Source organism: Hylobates moloch, unplaced genomic scaffold, assembly GCF_009828535.3.
Source record: "Hylobates moloch isolate HMO894 unplaced genomic scaffold, HMol_V3 SCAFFOLD_47, whole genome shotgun sequence".
Lineage (NCBI taxonomy): Eukaryota > Metazoa > Chordata > Mammalia > Primates > Hylobatidae > Hylobates > Hylobates moloch.
Genome location: NW_026652322.1, coordinates 187,956 through 205,884, shown reverse-complemented (window position 1 = coordinate 205,884; position 17,929 = coordinate 187,956). Strand labels below are relative to the sequence as shown.

At 43.5% G+C, this 17,929-nt stretch overlaps 1 protein-coding gene across 7 annotated transcripts in view; it reads left to right on the top strand.

Moving 5' to 3' along the window:
* LOC116463661 (synaptic vesicle glycoprotein 2B) overlaps nt 1-17,929 on the top strand; it is a 195,402-nt gene that overhangs the window by 108,178 nt on the left and 69,295 nt on the right. For all 7 annotated transcript variants that reach the window (XM_032146866.2, XM_032146862.2, XM_058434799.1 and 4 more), the window contains one exon: nt 16,684-17,524. In XM_032146866.2, coding sequence (XP_032002757.1) covers nt 17,074-17,524 — 451 coding nt within the window. In that variant the 5' untranslated portion in view covers nt 16,684-17,073. The remainder of the gene's footprint in view (nt 1-16,683; nt 17,525-17,929) is intronic.

The window sequence follows — 17,929 nt, the reverse complement described above, 5'->3', positions numbered from 1 at the left end:
CACACATATACACATGTAAAAAACCCGCACATTTTAAAAATATGCACCAAAAAACAAAAAAAAAAAAAAAAAAAAAAAAAAAAAACTCGTGTGTCTATACCTCTATTTATATGCACAACAGCTTGCAAATAACCTCTTTTTTCTTATATCTCTAGGAGGAATCATTGCTTTGTGATTTATGATGAAGAGAAAAGTGTTTTCCCCCCACCCTTGAAAATAAAACAACATGATGTTAGTTGATTTTAGAGGTGAAAGTTGCTAAAGATCATTTTGCTAATGACAGTTTCATATTCATGGAACACAGAAAACATCATGTATTTGGTTTCAAGACTCCGGATGACAGCAGCAGGCAGCTCTGAGGGTGGACCCCGGATGACGCCTGATGCAGGAATTGTCCTTCATGCAGCATGTTGCAGTGATGTGCCATCTGTTTCTAGGATGAGTCTAGTAGCTGTTGAGGAGCCTACAAAAATATTCCTGCCAGGTCTTCTCAAAAATTCATCTTTCCCCCTCTTTGTATATGCCAACCCTCTATGTAAGAAAGCAGTTTAGCAATAGGAGGGCAATGAAGATGCATCTTTTAAAAAAATGATCTTCTCCCTGTCACCCAGCTGGGTGGCTCACTCACACTCATCTCCTTCTTCTGCTCCATTCAGGACTCCAAAACATAACAGTGTTGGAGTTCATTTCAGTATCCACGGACGGTTTAAATGATGCCACAATGGACTATGTGGGTTTCCACTATTCTTGGCTTCAGTTGTGCAGGAACGCGATCTTCTTTTTCTTTGGTAATAATCTATTTATTATGTGCCTGTCAGTGCCAGGTCCTGCTTCCTGCTACATAGGCGACAGAGGAGTCAGAGATAGACTCTGTCCTCAAGTGGCTTACCAGCTAGCCATCAATTACAATGGGTGACCGTGGCAGTACTGTTTTTTTTTTTTTTTTTTTTTGAGACAGAGTCTCACTCTGTTGCCCAGGCTGGAGTGCAGTGGCGTGATCTCAGTTCACTGCAGCCTCTGCCTCCCAGGTTCAAGTGATCCTCCTGCCTCAGTCTCCCAACTAGCTGGGATTATAGGCACATGCCACCACGCCCAGCTAATTTTTGTATTTTTAGTAGAGACAGGGTTTCACCATGCTGGCCAGGCTGGTCTTGAACTCCTGACCTCAGGTGATGCCCCCGCCTCGGCCTCCCAAAGTGCTGGGATTACAGGTGTGAGCCACTGCGCCCGGCCGGCAGTACTAGTTTTGATGGCTTAAGCAGAGTTTTTCGAGTGTTGACATTATTTGAAATCTTTCCTTGCCAAATATGTAGGAGTAATTTGAATAGGAAAGCCAAACAGTTGAAAAGGCATGTTGAGGAATTTCATCACACTATTAGCTGAGCCTGTCAGGTGCCAGACTGAGATAATATGTGATATTCTGTAATATATGGGGAAGCCCAGATATGACTGCAGAGACAGCCAGGTAGAGACCTGGGTTTGAATCTGGCTCTGCCTCTCTCCAGGGGTATGACCTTGGGCAAATCTCTTGGCCTCTCTCAGCTCCTGTTACCTAACCCAAATTCTCAGGTCTTTGAGAGGATTAAATGAGATCGTGAGTGAGACGCTCCTGACGTAAACTTCAAGTTCATTAAAGGGTTTCTTCCTTTCTCCTTGTCTTTCTTCGTTACTCCAGGATTTGGAGCAGAGCCCAGAACTGCACAAAACACTAGGCTTTAGCACTAAATATGTTTGCATTCCTGGCAACATGTTACCCTTTTCTAATTACAAAGTTTATAATTTGCTTAAGCTGAATTGGGGAAGAGGATGGGGAGATGGAGGGGGACTAATTATAGAGCAGGGATCTGCTGGAGTGGGGCTTGTGAGTGTCCAGGCAGGAGAGAACCACAGGGCCAATGACACCCGGGGGCTGAGTCTATGGCAGGATAATTAGGAGATGGAGATAGGAATCGGAACACACTGAGGTGAATTTAAACAAAAATTATTATTTCGGGGAACTAGATGGGACTGCAAGATAATCTATGAGGCCACTACTGGTAATTTCCCCAATGAGAAATGATGGGGAGGTTTCCAGAGGCCGGGAGAGCTGTAGACTGATAGTCTATGAGGTGGAGCCATAACTGGGCAGCAGGGACTGGGGTCCCGAACCAAGCAGTAAGTAGTTAGGTCTAAGCTGCAGAGAGTACAGACGGCAGGCAATCCTAGAGGACAGGGAATTTCCATGGCTGGATTATTGCAAGGCTAGACTGCAGCAAAGGGCAGGGTAGTTTCAAGAAAGGCTAAAGTCAGAGCAGAGGCAAGTTGAGACATAAAGAGGTGGTTTTTCTAGCCTGCCAGCTGCTCTCAGACTTGCATCTGGGGTGTGTTGGGGAATGATCCTGAATCCTTGATATCATCTCTTCTAGCCTGCCCATCTCCCAGCCTTCCTTAACCTCGTTAACTCCTACATCTGTATCCACAAAGTTTCTTAAGTCTTTTAGGAAGAGATCAAGTTTCCAGCCAGTGTCCCCTATTGGAGCAATACATCCCCTCCGTTTCATGCCAGCTTTGAGTTTTTACTGTTTTTGATTACCTCCAAAGGTTCCAATGAACCAGAAGCTAGAGAATATCTTATGTGTGAAGAGAGGGCCCTTTCTTTATAGAAAGTCTATTCTTAGGCTTATTAAAATATCTGTTCACTGGACTGTATGGGACATGAGGGCAGGAGCTTGTTTTATTCTCCTGGGTGTTCCCAGCACCCTCCAGGCAGTAGGTGCCCTGGGAGTGTTGGAGGAATCGATGCCTGACTGTGATGAAGACAGTGAAGTAGGGCCACACCCCTAGGGAGGGACGTCCAGAAAAGGAGAAAATGAAGTTGGAGAGGTGGGCAGGGTGTCATTCAGCAAGGGTCCTGTATGGCCAAATCAACGGCAGTAGTTTTGAAGCCACTAAGAGAGTTTAGGCCATGAGGAGGGGGATGATGGTGTCAGGGAACTGAGGTGACAGCTGTGCTAAGGCAGTGCTAGTGGAATGGAGTGAAGGGCTCATTCTCAGAACTTCCTTCCTTGCTAGTCTCAGAATTTAAAAGCTAGAAGTGTCAGCAGGCAGAGTCTGTCAACCTCATGAGAAGGGGATCATGGGTGTGTGGCCTTCTCTTTGATGATTCATTTGATGATAGCTATGGCAGTCTTCAGGATCACAGTCAATTCTGCCATTGGCTTACTGGCTTAAACTCTTCTTCTCCTTCTTCTTCCTTCTTCTTCCTCCTCTTCCTCTTCCTCCACTGCTGCTGCTGCTGCTTCTTCTTCTTCCTCCTCTTCCTCCTCCTCCTCTTCTCCTCCTCCTCCTCCTCCTCCTCCTCCTCCTCCTCCTTCTTCTTCTTCTTCTTCTTCTTCTTCTTCTTCTTCTTCTTCTTCTTCTTCTTCTTCTTCTTCTTCTTCTTCTTCTTCTTCTTCTTCTTCTTCTTCTTTCTTCTCCTCCTCCTCCTCCTCCTCCTCTTTCTTCTTTCTTCTTCTTTTCTTTTGATGGAGTCTCTCTCTGTCACCCAGGCTGGAGTACAGTGGCGCAGTCTTGGCTCACTGCAACCTCCGCTTCCTGGGTTCAAGCAATTCTTCTGCCTCAGCCTCCTGAGTAACTGGAATTACAGGTGCCCACCACCACACCCAGCTAATTTTTGTGTTTTTAGTAGAGACAGGGTTTCACCATATTGGCCAGGCTGGTCTCAAACTCCTGACCTCATTATAAGGTCAGTGCTGTATCCCAGCACTAAGGTAGACCGAGGCAGGTGGATCACTTGAGGCCAGGAGTTTGAGACCAGCCTAGCCAACATGGTGAAACCCTGTCTCTACTAAAAAAAAAAAAAAAAAAAATTATCTGGTCGTGGTGGCTCACACCTGTAATCCCAGCTACTTGGGAGGCTAAGGCAAGAGAATCGCTTGAACCTGGGAGGTGGAGGTTGCAGTGAACCGAGATCCTGCCACTGCACTCCAGCCTGGGTGATGGAGTGAGACCCTGTCTCAGAAAAATAAATAAACAAAAATAAAAAATAAAAAAGAGAGAATAGAGGAAGTCAGGATGCCAAGGGTGGGGCTCTAAGTTGGCTTCCCAATAGGACCAATAGACTCATGGGCACATTTAACTTTTCCTCAAGCTGGTGTTACTTTCCAGTGAGATACCTATCCGGCAGTGGGAGATGCAGTAAGGGTGTAGTGGAGGCAGTTTGGTATAGGAGGTGAGTTTGAATCCTGACTCTTGAACTTACTAGCTGTGTGACCTTGGCAGGTGACTTAACCTCTCTGAGCCTTAGTTATCTATGGAATACAAAGGTAAAGATATGTATCTGCTAGTGTTGTGAAGTTGAAATGAGATGATAAATTTAAAGTGCTCAACTCAGAAAGTGCTACTTTCTCTCCACCTCGAAGGCAGCACTTCCTGTCTGGGTGGTCTTTGCCAAATGTCCATAATTCATCTGTAATCCTCAAACATTTTTACCATGTCCCTGGCAAAGATCATATACCACCTCCTGTACTCCTCTTACTTAATTACTTAATTTTAAAAATTCAGGTCATTTTTATTAACTGACTGCATTCATTTAGTAAAGATGTTATACCACTCCTATAAATATAGGGTTACTATAAAAAAAAGACAGTAAAAATAATACAGTGTTATGTTATTGACGGTAGCCAGATACTGTTCCCTTTAAAGGCTCTGAACCTGAGTTTTGTTTTCATTTCATTAAAAAGGACAATTAACAAGTTAGCAAGGAAGTGGTAGAGCTGTGCTGGCCCCTAAAAGGAGGCTTTTTCCTTGACAATCAAAAGGGATTAAAAGAACCCTGAAAATGGAATCACCGTTTCTTTATGTGATGCAATGTTATTGAATGGTATGTTCAAACACCTTTTGAAGTCATGTCAGATACCATCAAAGGTAGCATCTTCCACTTTGGGAAACACTTAACTTGGAAATCAGTCATATGGGAACAAAATATCAGCTCATGACTACTGGGAAGTGGACCGGGTCCGGATCTGTAGAGGAGGGAGCTGGCATGGACTGGTGGAGTGGGGTAGTGGTGACACTAACCTGCGGATGGGGATTCAGGGCAGGGTTCCAGCAGAGTGGAAGTGCTAAAAAACCAGAGGGTCTCACCCAAGAAGGCCTCAGATTTGCTGCTTGTGGAGTGAAGTTAAGGGTCTTGCCATCCTTTAGAGTGTGGTATGCATCTCTGCAGGAATTAGGGAATACATAGAAAGGCATATCTGTGTGTGTGTTTATATAACAATAGCTATTTTTATTGAGCTCTTTCTTGGTGATGGACACTGTGCCAGGCATTTCGAAAATGTTAACTCATTTAATTCTCATAACAACGCAATGAATAGGAATCCTTATTATCCTCATTTCACACATGAAGAAACTGAAGCTTAAGGTTCAGAAACCTGCTCTGATTCATAGAGCTTGCGAGTGGCAGAGCTGGTATCTGTAAAGAAATGCAATGGACAAGAATTCGCTTTACAGCAGCCACTGTATGGCAAGAAATATCATTAACAATTGTTTTCCTGATGAAATCAAATCAAAGTAGGATTGGCCAGCTGCCCATAATTGGTCTTTGTTAGGGCTTCCTTCCCCATTCCACTGGCTCACTTATTTAAGTGGTCCCCAAATGGTTGTGGGGGATGTGCTTGACTCCTTAGTCCATGACTATAGCCACAGTGGTTCTCCTCGTTCTTTCTGCTCCTCAATGCTGCCTTCAGGAGCAAGCCTTCTGCCATCTGCCAGGCAGTTCTGTTTTGGATAAACTACAAGAGACGCTGCTCAGTGATTCTTGATTCTGTTTACCAGTCGTACTGCAGGCTGGGACCATTGTTGCTGACCCCAGGGCTGCAGGGTAAACGGCCTTCGAAGGCATCCCATAGCTATCCCACATCCGGAGCGCTGCCTGCAGGAGGGACAGGTTCTGTCTCCTCTCGGAGAGCTCACATTCCTTCGTCCAGGAGTCTTTGTCCTCATGGTTGGGCATCTCCACAAGTCCAAGCACCAGCCCCTCATCCCCTTCCCTACCAGCTTAGCTCCTGCAAAGAGCTAATTAACTATCTGAAGGCTTGGGAGAGGTCTTCTTTGGCCTTGCACTTGAATCACAACGAAACTGTTTCCTGGGGTAAGAAGAGCTTAGGCCAGAGGTTCTTGATTTTGAGTGAGCACAAAATTTACCTTGGGAGCTTGGAGATAAAGCGGATTTCTCTCTCCTTCTGTTTTAGCAGTTTTGGAATGGGAGCCAGGCGCCTGCATTTAGCTAACACCAGGTGATTCTCTCCTGCAGGTGGTTTAAGGACCACACTAGAAAACAAATACGGGCTTGGTTTTGGAACACAGAGGAACAGAGAGAGAGAGAAAATACGCTTTTCAGGGGGTAATAGGCAAACATTAACATCTTAACTGATCATCCTGCCAGAAATATTTGCATAGTATAAATGCATATTCATATAATATTATGGATACTATTAGTATAACAATAAATACATGATCTACCTAGCATTTTTACCTGGTATTATAGTGTCATCATTTTCTCTTTTTTTCTTAAAAAGTCATTCAAAAAAATGTTTCTTATATTCCCATAAGATTTAGCTGTATACATATCTTAATATTTATTTACCTAACCCTTGTTATGTGACATATGGCTGTTTTCAAGGGTTGATGTAATAAATAATGTTTTGACAAACATACTTCTCCATAAATTATTGTTCTGCATTTGTATTTAAAACTAAAAACCATTATGAAAATTCAAACTAAGTCTGATGTTACTTTGAAGTATTTGGTATTAAAGTATTTGTTTTTTTCTCCAGTAAAAAAACTCGCAGGGTTTGGTTCTTGTTTCATAACCAATCGTTTCTCCTACCTTGAAAACTAGCTTTCTGTTTTAACAAAATAGAAAATAGACGGATGATTCAGCTGAGAAGAAAGAAGTATTTTTAATGTAATACGCATGAACCGACACTGTTGTAAGTGGGGCGAGTGCAGCAATTGCTGGAAGCCTCAGAGAACACTCTCTCCCATGCCAGCCAAATAAGCCCTGGTATTCTCAGCCCACGGGTTGATGTAATCTACCCCAGAAACATCAAGCAGGGTATTTCAGGAAGCATCACAGGTGGTTAAAACACATTTTATGGTCAGGAAGTTGATAACAAGTAACTCAAGCAGTCAGTCGGTAGAACCACTGCACCCCCAGCAATCTTAGCTGGGAACTTGTGGATGTAAATAGGACTACAGGCAAGTGAGAAAGTAAATGGCTCTGTGTGTGTCCAAAGAACTGAACTTTTAATGTAACTTGTACATTTTCTTTCTTTTCTTGTCCTTTTTGTTTTGTTTTGTTTTTTGAGTTGGAGTCTTGCTGTGTTGCCCAGGCTGGAGTGCAATGGTGCGATCTCGGCTCGTGGCAACCTCCACCTCCCGGGTTCAAGTGATTCTTCTGCCTCAGCCTCCTGAGTAGCTGGGATTACAGGCATGCGCCACCACGCTGGGCTAATTTTGTATTTTTAGTAGAGACGGGGTTTCTCCATGTTGGTCAGGCTGGTCTCGAACTTCCAACCTCAGGTGATCTGCCTGCCTCGGCCTCCCAAAGTGCTAGCCACTGTGCCTGGCAATTTAACTTGTTTTTTTTTTTTAACAAAAGTAAAGCATAGCATTAAACCAGTTCATCTATTTATTCAAGGCAGGGGCATTCTGTCTCATGGGCCGTTTTCAACATCAGCGAGGCACTGAATAACTACTTTTTTTTTTTTTGAGACGGAGCCTTGCTCTGTTGTTGCCCAGGCTGGAATGCAGTGGCATGATCTCAGCTCACTGCAACCTCTGCCTCCTGGGTTCAAGTGATTCTCCTGCCTCAGCATCCTGAATAGCTGGGATTACAGGCATGTGCCAGCACGCTCGGCTAATTATTGTATTTTTAGTGGGGATGGGGTTTCGCCATGTTGGCCAGGCTGGCCTTGAACTCCTGACCTCAAATGATCCGCCCGCCTCAGCATCCCAAAGTGCTGGGATTCCAAGTGTAAAACACTGCGCCTGGCCCTGAATAACTATTAACTGTGTTCATTAAGCAGACATTTTTCGAGAATCTTCTATGTTCAAGACTCTGGTTCTGGTGACTCAAAGATAAGTAAAATTCAGTGCTTTATCTATCTTGGACCTGCCCACAATCTCCTGGCAGAGAGAGACACATAAACAGAGAGACACCAATAATTCCAGTATAATATGATAATAGAAATACATGTGCAATGCCATGGGACCTCTTGGAGTAATTCTAAATGTTTGGGGGGAGGGGAGAGGGATAGCATTAGGAGATATACCTAATGTAAATGACGAGTTAATGGGTGCAGCACACCAACATGGCACATGTATACATATGTAACAAACCTGCATGTTGTGCACATGTACCCTAGAACTTAAAGTATAATAATAATAGAAAAGAATAAACAGCCACCAAATTGCCAAAACAAATGGCTAATCAATTTGTAAATGTTACTCTTAACTGGAAAGAGACATTATCCTGTCATATTCTAACATAATAATAATTCTGTTAATATATATTACTTAGATGCTTCAAAGCATTTTCACAGATATATGAGAAAATATTGAGTCAGATGGCTAGACACAGTCTTAGAAATCGTCCAGAACAGTCCCTCACTTGAGAGGCGAGGAAATGAGTACCCCAGAAGGTGAGTGACTTCATTCAGGCTCCCTCAGTGCCTTTATGGCAGGGATGGGACTATGATTCAGGTCCTGTCTCCAGTAGTCCAGTGGACTTTCTGTAACACAAAAGACTCTATTTTGTACGGAGTCCCGTGCCCTCACTCAGTACTCACTATTGCTGTGACCATCTCAGTTAGGATGGGAACTAAAGTAAAAGGTATTCGTTCTTATCGTTGCCAGGATCGTAGCTGAGACGCCTATAACAAAAGACAGATCAACAAGAGAAAAACAGACAAATTTATTTAATAAAAGGTTTATGTGACGTGGGAGCCTTCAGAAATGAAGACTCCCAAGAAACCAGGAGAACCGTTTATTGTTCTGGACAGTTGTGCAGCAGTATGATTGGAGGACAAAAGGGCGTGGTCTCATGAGAATGAGCTGGGGAATTGACCAAGGCCCGTCTGCTCAGGTCCATCTCTGTGTCCCTGTGTCTTCAGAGACGAGGATATTCTTTTCCTTTAGGTGTAGGGTGGGCATCACTGGAATGCAGATTTTATGACCTACTTTAGAGGAAAGTCAGAACACATTTTTACAATCTGCTTCAGGGGCGAAGGGCAAGGGGAAGGACAGAAAGCGCCTCCCGCTTCTGCTGTTTTCTCAAATACCAAGGTGCCAAATTTCGGGGGAGTGTGTCTGGAACCTCACTCCTTTCCACAAAGCTGACACATATGAACGTCTCATTAGTACCCGTCTGAGTGTGTTGATTCTTCTCTTTCTTTATATAAAACAGAATTACAATAAGGTTCTCAAATAACATTTTCTCAGGCTTTGTCCCTATAATGCCTCAGTGTCCACCAAATTCCTGCCAAATAGTTGCAGGAGTACCCAAGGGTATCCAGTCCTTCTAAGCATGGGACGTCCGCCATTTTCTTCTTCTGCCCTGACGCACTGGGGTGAATCTCTTGTCAAAGCCGACTGCAAGTGAAGTCACAGATGCTACTGACTCCTGCTACAGGGACCACCACATGTGCTCAGCTCTCTATGGGTGGGCCCTGAGGATACTGGTGTCTTGGCTAAGGGGACCATCTTTTGTTATTGTTCACACCAGAGTTGCTATATTTTGGGCTTGCTTTCTTTCTTTCTTTTTTTTTTTTTTTTGAGACATGGTCTTTCCTGTCACCCAGGCTAGAGTGCAGTGGCATGCTCACAGCTCACTGCAACCTCCGCCTCCCGGGTTCAAGCCACTCAAGCCATCCTCCCCAACTCAGCCTCCCTAGTAGCTGGAACTACAGGTGTGCACCATCACACCCAGCTAATTTTTGTACGATTTTTAGAGATGGGCTTTCTCCGTGTTGCCCAGGCTTGTCTCAAACTCCTGGTCTCAGGTGATCCACCCAACTTGGCCTCCCAAAGTGCCGGGAGTATAGGCATGAGCCACTGCACCTGGGCACATTCTGTGCTCTTGATACGCCATCAAGATTGGACACAGCCTGGTGCAGAGGTTCAGAATTATCCTTCCTTTCAGCAGTAATCCACTGGGCTTATGACCAAGATGTGCTCTGTAATTCTCTCTTCCAATAGGAAGCTCTTGGTCCCTCATGCAAATAGACTCCAGGATGCTTGCCAAATGGGTTTTCAAGACATGACAAAATCCTGGGATGAATGGAGCTTAGATTCTAGTGAAAAAAGATCTTTATTTAGAGCAGCCTATATTCCATGGATGTTAATGAGGATTCCAAGGAAAAAGAAGCCTATGATAGTGGGAAACACGGATTTTAATAGGTTAAATAGTTTTTTGGGGGATGGGGCAGCAGCTTTATTGAGGTATATTTTATATACCATAAAATCCACTCATTGTAAGTGTTTAATTCAATGATTTTTAGTAAATTCATAAAATTGTACAATCATCACTATAATCCAGTTTTAGAACATTCCCATCAACACCTTCCCCACGCCCCTGAATTGCCTCAAGTTTACTTACAATCATTCCCCACTGTCACCCACAGCAACCACTAATCTACTTTCTGTCTATGGATTTGCATATTCTGGATATTTCATATAAATGAATCATACAACACGTGGTCTTTTGTGTTTAGCTTCTTTCATTCGACATAATGTTCACCCAGGTTGTAGTTTGTATCAGTAATTTGTTTCTCTTTTATTGCTAATCAGTATTTCATTGCACTGCACTTGGTTTATCCATTCATCAGCTGGTGGACATTTGCACTGTTCCCAGTTTGGGGCAATTATAAGTAATGTTGCTATTAACATTTGTGTCCAAGTCTTTGTGTGGGCATATATTTTTATTTATCTTGGGTAGATTCTCAGAATGGAACTGCTGGGTTATTTGGTAAGTGTATGTTTGACCTTTTAAGAAACTGCCAAACTATCTTCCAAAGGCTATTTTACATGCCCACTGTCAGTTTCTGAGGGTTCCAGTTCATCACATTCTAGCCAACACTTGCTATTGTCTGTCTATTGATTAGAGCGATTCTAATGGATGTGTAGTGGTATCTTACTGTGGGGTTAAGCAGGTTTTTATTCAGGTCTTCTCATAGCCTTTAATATAGCAATGTGCATTGTGAATTTCTGAAAGAGAAGAGTGAATAGAAGATGCAGTGTTTCCCAAACTTACTTGCTCTTGGAATTCTCACTGAAAAGAGAATATTAAAGGCCTAATGTTCTACAGAACAGATTTTGGGAAGCATTACATCATTTGATTGTAATTTTTTAACTTTGTTCTCTGTGGTATTTAGTAATCAGCAAGAGTTTGCTGCACAATGATTTTGAGTCATATAGCGTAGATGCAGAGCCTAATAGAATGTCAAAGTTAAAGGAGGATGCTTAAGAGGTTAGCAGCATGGGAGGTAGTTGTTTTCATGAGTAACTCAATGTTAGTTTGTTTTTCTCTGTACTTGGTTTCCTAGCCCAGCCCTGATGGGCCCCAAATCTCATGGGGCATGAGGCTGGGCTCAAGCTTAAAACTTGGCCACATTTTAATTGTCAATACTTAGATAATAAACATCATTTTTAGTTTTCGTTTTTATTATTTTATTTTATTTTTTTGAGACAGGGGTCTTTCTCTTTCACCCAGGTTGGAGTGCAGTGACATGATCTTGGCTCACTGCAACCTCCGCCTCCTGGGATCAAGTGATCTTCCTTCCTCTGCCTCCTGAGGAGCTGGGATTACAGGTGTGAGCAACCACGCCTGGCTGCCTTTTTGTATTTTTTTTGTAGAGACAGGGTTTCACCATGTTGCTCAGGCTGGTCTCAAACTCCTGGAATCAAGCAATCCTCCCACCTCAGCCTCCTAAAATACTGGGATTACAGGTGTGAGCCCTCGTGCCCAGACAATAGTTATGATGACAACAACAATAATAGCTATTAGATCAGATTTAAATTGATCACATCTGACCCAGACACTGTGCTGAGCACTCTTCATGGATGATCTCAACTGAATTCTCACAATGACCCTACTATAACCATTTTACAGATGAGGAAACTGGGGCACAGAGCAGTTAGTAGCTTGCACGCAGGTAGTAGATGTGGCAGAGTCAGGACTGGAACCTGGACCCTCTGAGACCAGAGTCTCTGTTGTACATCCCATAATCATACCAAAAAGGTGGATCAGCCTGAAAAAATATTTTTTTTAAAATCTTAATTACACAGGAATTATAGGATGCTGGAAAGGTTTCCATCCCAGAATTTGGCTCCTTAGGGTCATCATTGTTCTAGTCACTCTCGGCCTTTCCTTCTCACCTGATAGGAAATGCACCACTTGTTCTCCTGTGGGAGTCCCCATGTGTCTGTCCTTCCAGCCCCATGGCCACCACCTTTGTCCAGGCCTCACCTCACCTCTGGACTATTACCAAGCATGCGCGCGCGCACACACACACACACACGCATGCATACATGAAAGCTTCTACCTGGTTTCATTGTCGTTAGATTTTTTATTAAAAACCAGGAGCGCATCCCCACCAGAAGGATCTTTCCAGAGCCCTGCCCTGCTGCACTGCACTGCTGTGTCCAGTTTAACAAACTTCACTGGCTCTCTTTTCTCAAAGAAAATTTCAAACCCTGAGCAGGGTATTCAGACCGACTTCTATTTCCTTCCGCATCATATCTCCCATAACCTCCCACTCTTGGATCAACTGCTGTAGGCCACCTGGTCTCTTCATTGCTGCCAAGACAAGCAAAGCTATCCTGCCTCCATGCCTCTGCATAGCCTTGTCCTCCAGCCCGCCGTGACTTCCTCTCCATTGTTTGTTTCTTTGAGCCCTTTCCTGCCCTTGGACGTCCCCACTACCTTTAGGATACTATTTCAGCAGATCCCAGCCCCTAGGATCCCTCCTTCCTTTGGAACCCCTTGGAGAACAAATATCTGTGGCCCTGTGTCATCTATCTAAGTTCTTCAGCCTCAGTCTTATTTTCTGTAAAGTGGGAGCAATAATAGTCCCACCTCATACAGTTGTTGTGCAGGTTAAAAGATGTAAAGCACATGGTAAACTTAGCACAGTAACTGACATGAAGCCTCAAGGCAAGTATTCAATAAATAAATATTAATAATCAAGATTGTAATTTTTATTACCACACGATGCTTTGTGTTGTTTTAATCTAACTCTCTCATGGGGGTAGATCTTCTGAGAATGGGGATCAAGTTATGTCTTAGTCCTGTAATGCCTTCAGCATCAAGATCCCAGGACACGTTTGTTGAGGATGGGTGAGCAAACCCTAACCAAAGAGTTGGAAGCTCAATGTCAATGTGAGCTCTGCCAGCGACTCAGCGTGTGATCTTGACTTATCTTCTTGGCATCTTAGTTTCTTTCACTCTGTATCATCCCTAACATTCTGTTTGAACATGGATTTCAAATCCAAGCCCGATAGTGATTCTCTATGTTAATTTGGGCACATTCTTCAATCTTCTTAGTCCTCAGTTTCTTAATCTGTGAAATAAAGGGAATAATCTTGTTTTACTATTGGCTGTAAGAATTAATGAGGTATCACTTATAAAATGCTCACCTTAGTACTCAGTTCAGTTGTACTTGTGGTTGTTTTATCATAGCTGTTTGATATTGTTGTTTGATAAACACTAGGCTTGTTGAATGTATTCATTTCCTGGGTCTGTCATAAAAAATATTTGTTTCATAGCTCTGGAGCTTAGATGTTCAGAATCAGGGTGTCAACACAGTTGATTCCTTCTGAGAGCTGTGAGAGAGAATCTGTTGCAGGTTGGGAAGCCTTAGGCTTGTAGGTGGCATTTGTCTTGGGTCTTCACATTGTCTTCCTTTTGAGCATGTCTGTCTCTGTGTCCTTTTGTAAAGACACCGGTCATATTGGTTTAGGACCCATCTGAATGATCTCATCTTAACTTGATTACCTCTGGAAAGACTCTATTTCCAAATAAGATCACATTTTGAGGTACCAGCAGTCAGAACTTCAACATACCTTCATGCTATAGGGACACAATTCAGCCAGTACCATTGAAAATGATTAATAGTTGTATTTCTTAAATGAAATAGAAATGAAAACTCACTGGACAGTGATTCCCCTTTACTCCACTGCACTTGACATTCACAGCAGTTCTTTTAAGTGAATCAGATGAGTGGAGTTGGTTTGGACAAAGATCCTCTTCTTTCTGCAAAGCAGCTCCCAGAAACTTTGCCCTGGGTAGTGAGTCCCACAAGTGCTTTTGGAATTGCAAATCTATCATTTCTGGTTCACAACGTTGTTATAGGGCCCCCAGGATGGAAATAACACACCAGATCTCAGTCAGGTGGCATTCTTTCCATGTTTTTATAGCGCTCTGCAAACTCTCCTGCTGTTTACATGTGACTTATATTCCTCCGGTAGTCCCTAATTAGACGTAATAAAAACACGTTTAGAATATTAATCTGACATGGTTCAGGCCAACATGGTCTAATAGAAATTTATTTACTGGAGATGGTGAAAAATTGGAAAGCGTAGAGTGCGAATCATTTCTTAGTAAGTATTTCTTGCTGGCTTCTTTGGCACTGTTTCTCAAAGCGCAGTCCTGGATTCCCTGTGTTGTTGGTGGAAAGTGCAGATTGCAAGGCCCTGCCCCTATCCTGCAGACTCAGTGTCTTTCAGGGAGGGGTCCTGGAATTGGCATTTGTGTTGAGCTGCCCATGTTCTGAGTGGTGCTTCACCCTGTGATGTTTGAGAACCACTGGTTTCCATCCTCTCAGAAGGAAATGCATTGTGTTGTCTGAGTCAGATGGGTTTCAATGCTGGAGTCTGTCCAGGGCTGAAGACCAGGTGGGCCAGGAAGCAGGTGTGGGGCAGAGGGCCCAGGGATGGGCTGTGGGCAGAGGGAGGAGTCAAGTAGCCATGGTGAGGACAAGTGTATCCAATCCTTTGTGAGGTGACATCTGCTAAGCATGCTGAAAGGACAGTGGATTTCAGATGTGACAGGGAGACCTGTAAAGATTGATGGGGTCTGTACTGTGGGCAGGTGGTTTGACCTGGGGCGTGAGTCTCTGGTAGCCTCAATGTGTGAAGTCCGAGCATTATCCCTATCAGAGGGTCCAGCAGCTGGGAGCACTGGGGTAGGGGGTGTAGGAGGGGCTGACGCCTAGCTCTGAGGAGCTACTCAGTGAGGCAGGGCCTCAGAGCCACTTGGAGAGAGCTGTGTGCAAATCTGGATTTCTGAGCTTGAACCAGCCCTTCTTCGTTACGCTCTGGGAATCTGTATTTTTAAAGCTCCCCAGGTGATTTAATGTGACAGTCCCTCAGGATAGCATTTGGGAATCATGAGGACATTGGAAAGAGATGGCTTTGGGACCAGTGACCTGGTCCTAGTGCTGTGACCTTGATCTTATTACTAACCCACTCTGAGACAGCTTGATTATCTCTCAAATGAAGATACAGATTTTTTTTCTCTTTTTTTGCTGTCGTGAGAATTACATATAAGAGATGTGATACACTTAGCACATTTTCTGGCACACAGTAGGCCACAATAAATGGTGGCCCCAAGCCTTGTGAAACCTGAGATTCTAGGCACAATGAGAATCCACTGGGCAAGGGAGTCAACAGAGGTACTCTGATTGGAATTGGGATATAGGATGAGATCTTGGCTCTAGACAACATTGCCTCCTGGTGTCCAAAATTGGAACTAGGGGCAAAAAAAAAAACAACACTCATGTCAAGGCTTAAATAGTATTTACCCGTGCAGACCAGGCACTATTCTAAGCACTTTATGCACAACCTTATGAATTAAGTACTATTGTTATCCCATTTTATACAGGAGAAAATTGAGGCTTGGAAAGATGTGTGCATGGTCACATGGACCATTATGCAGCAGAATTGAGTTTCATACCCAGGTCGTCTGGCTATATCCTCAGCCCCCTGTTCCTGCCTGTTTAAGCCTCATATGAGGACAGAGTGGCCTTTGAACCACAATGCTGAGTCTCAAAAGTAAGCTGGGATTCAAGAAAAATGTTTCTGGCTTTTTTTTTTTTTGCCATACATTTCTAGATGTTAAATTGTACAGCCACTTCATGACAAAGTTAGAAAAGCTGGCATTTTCGTAGCAGAAACAGATGTAATAACCTCCACTATTGCCAAAGGCTTGATAAGTTCTAACAGAAAACCCATAACACAAAATTGTCTTAGAGTGAAAATCCCTTGACCACTTTATATTTCATTCTTGCATAAGATTTTTATTTTATTTTTTTATTATTATACTTTAAGTTCTAGGGTACATGTGCACAACGTGCAGGTTCGTTACATATGTATACATGTGCTGTGTTGGTTTGCTGCACGCATTTCATGGGTCCATTAGAGCTTCAAAGGGCCTCTCTGACCTCGGTTCCTTCTCCCTTAGCCTCCAGTCTCACTGATTCAATCCTCATTCAGTTGATAGAAATTTGAATGTCTGATCAAGATTTCTCCCACCTTACACATGAGGCATTGGCATTACCAAATATATTGGCTTAATTCTGAGAGTATTTTGTTAGAATTTCAACCTTTGTAACATTCTTCTCTATCCCTTCTCTCTGTTCTCAGAGCATAACCTTCGGTGGCAGGACAAATCAGGCCAGCACGCAGTCTGCCAAGTCCTGCTCACTCCCTGTCAAGAAAAACAGCTGGATCCATTTCTAATCAACACTTCCCAACACAACACTTCTGAGTCTCTGAAGGAGACCAGAGCTTGAAACTTTCCAGACTTCCAACAGACATCGAGTGCAAAAGGATATTTAGGTTGTCTGCACAAATCTGGTTGATTTGAGAGATAAAGGGGGGAGAAAACGAGTGTGACTTTCACCTAAGAAGTCACATGAACATATTTCACATTTGAACTACATAATGAATGATGGTTATTGAAATAGCCCAAACCTCTACCACAGAGCGAGGGATATAGCTCAAGAGGCAAGCAGGCAGTTGCAGAACCAAGGAATGGATGACTACAAGTATCGGGACAACTATGGGGGCTATGCTCCCAGTGATGGCTATTACCGTGGCAATGAGTCCAACCCAGAAGAAGATGCACAGAGTGATGTCACCGAAGGCCACGATGAGGAAGATGAGATCTATGAGGGCGAGTACCAGGGAATCCCTCACCCAGATGATGTCAAGGCCAAGCAGGCCAAGATGGCACCCTCCAGAATGGACAGCCTTCGGGGCCAGACAGACCTGATGGCTGAGAGGCTCGAAGATGAGGAGCAGTTGGCCCACCAGTACGAGACCATCATGGATGAGTGTGGCCATGGCCGCTTCCAGTGGATCCTCTTTTTCGTCTTGGGTTTGGCCCTGATGGCCGATGGGGTGGAAGTGTTCGTGGTGAGTTTTGCCCTGCCCAGTGCAGAGAAGGACATGTGTCTGTCCAGTTCCAAAAAAGGAATGCTAGGTAAGTGGAAATTCCAAATGATCCCTCCAATGAAAGGGAAGGAGAAGTAAAATTTATCTAGTATCTGTCACTATTAGGCACTTTAAATATATCACAATGTACCCATTTTGCTGTTAAGGAATTTTTATCTTAGAGAATTCAATTGATCGGCTTAAGTTTGCACAGCTAATAAGTATTGGAGCTTAGGTTTCTATTGAGGTCTATCTGACTTCTGAGCTCTCAGTTTGCTTTCCAGATCTTGTTGCCTCCTTGAGAGTCAGATTTCTTTCTTCTTCATCTTAAACCTTCTTCGATGTCCAAATGACAAATACATTTTGGGAATGGCAATTGTGGGAGTGGCAAATTAAACCTTCTTCCATGTCCAAATGACAAATACATTTGGGAAGAGATCTCTGGCTGGTCTCT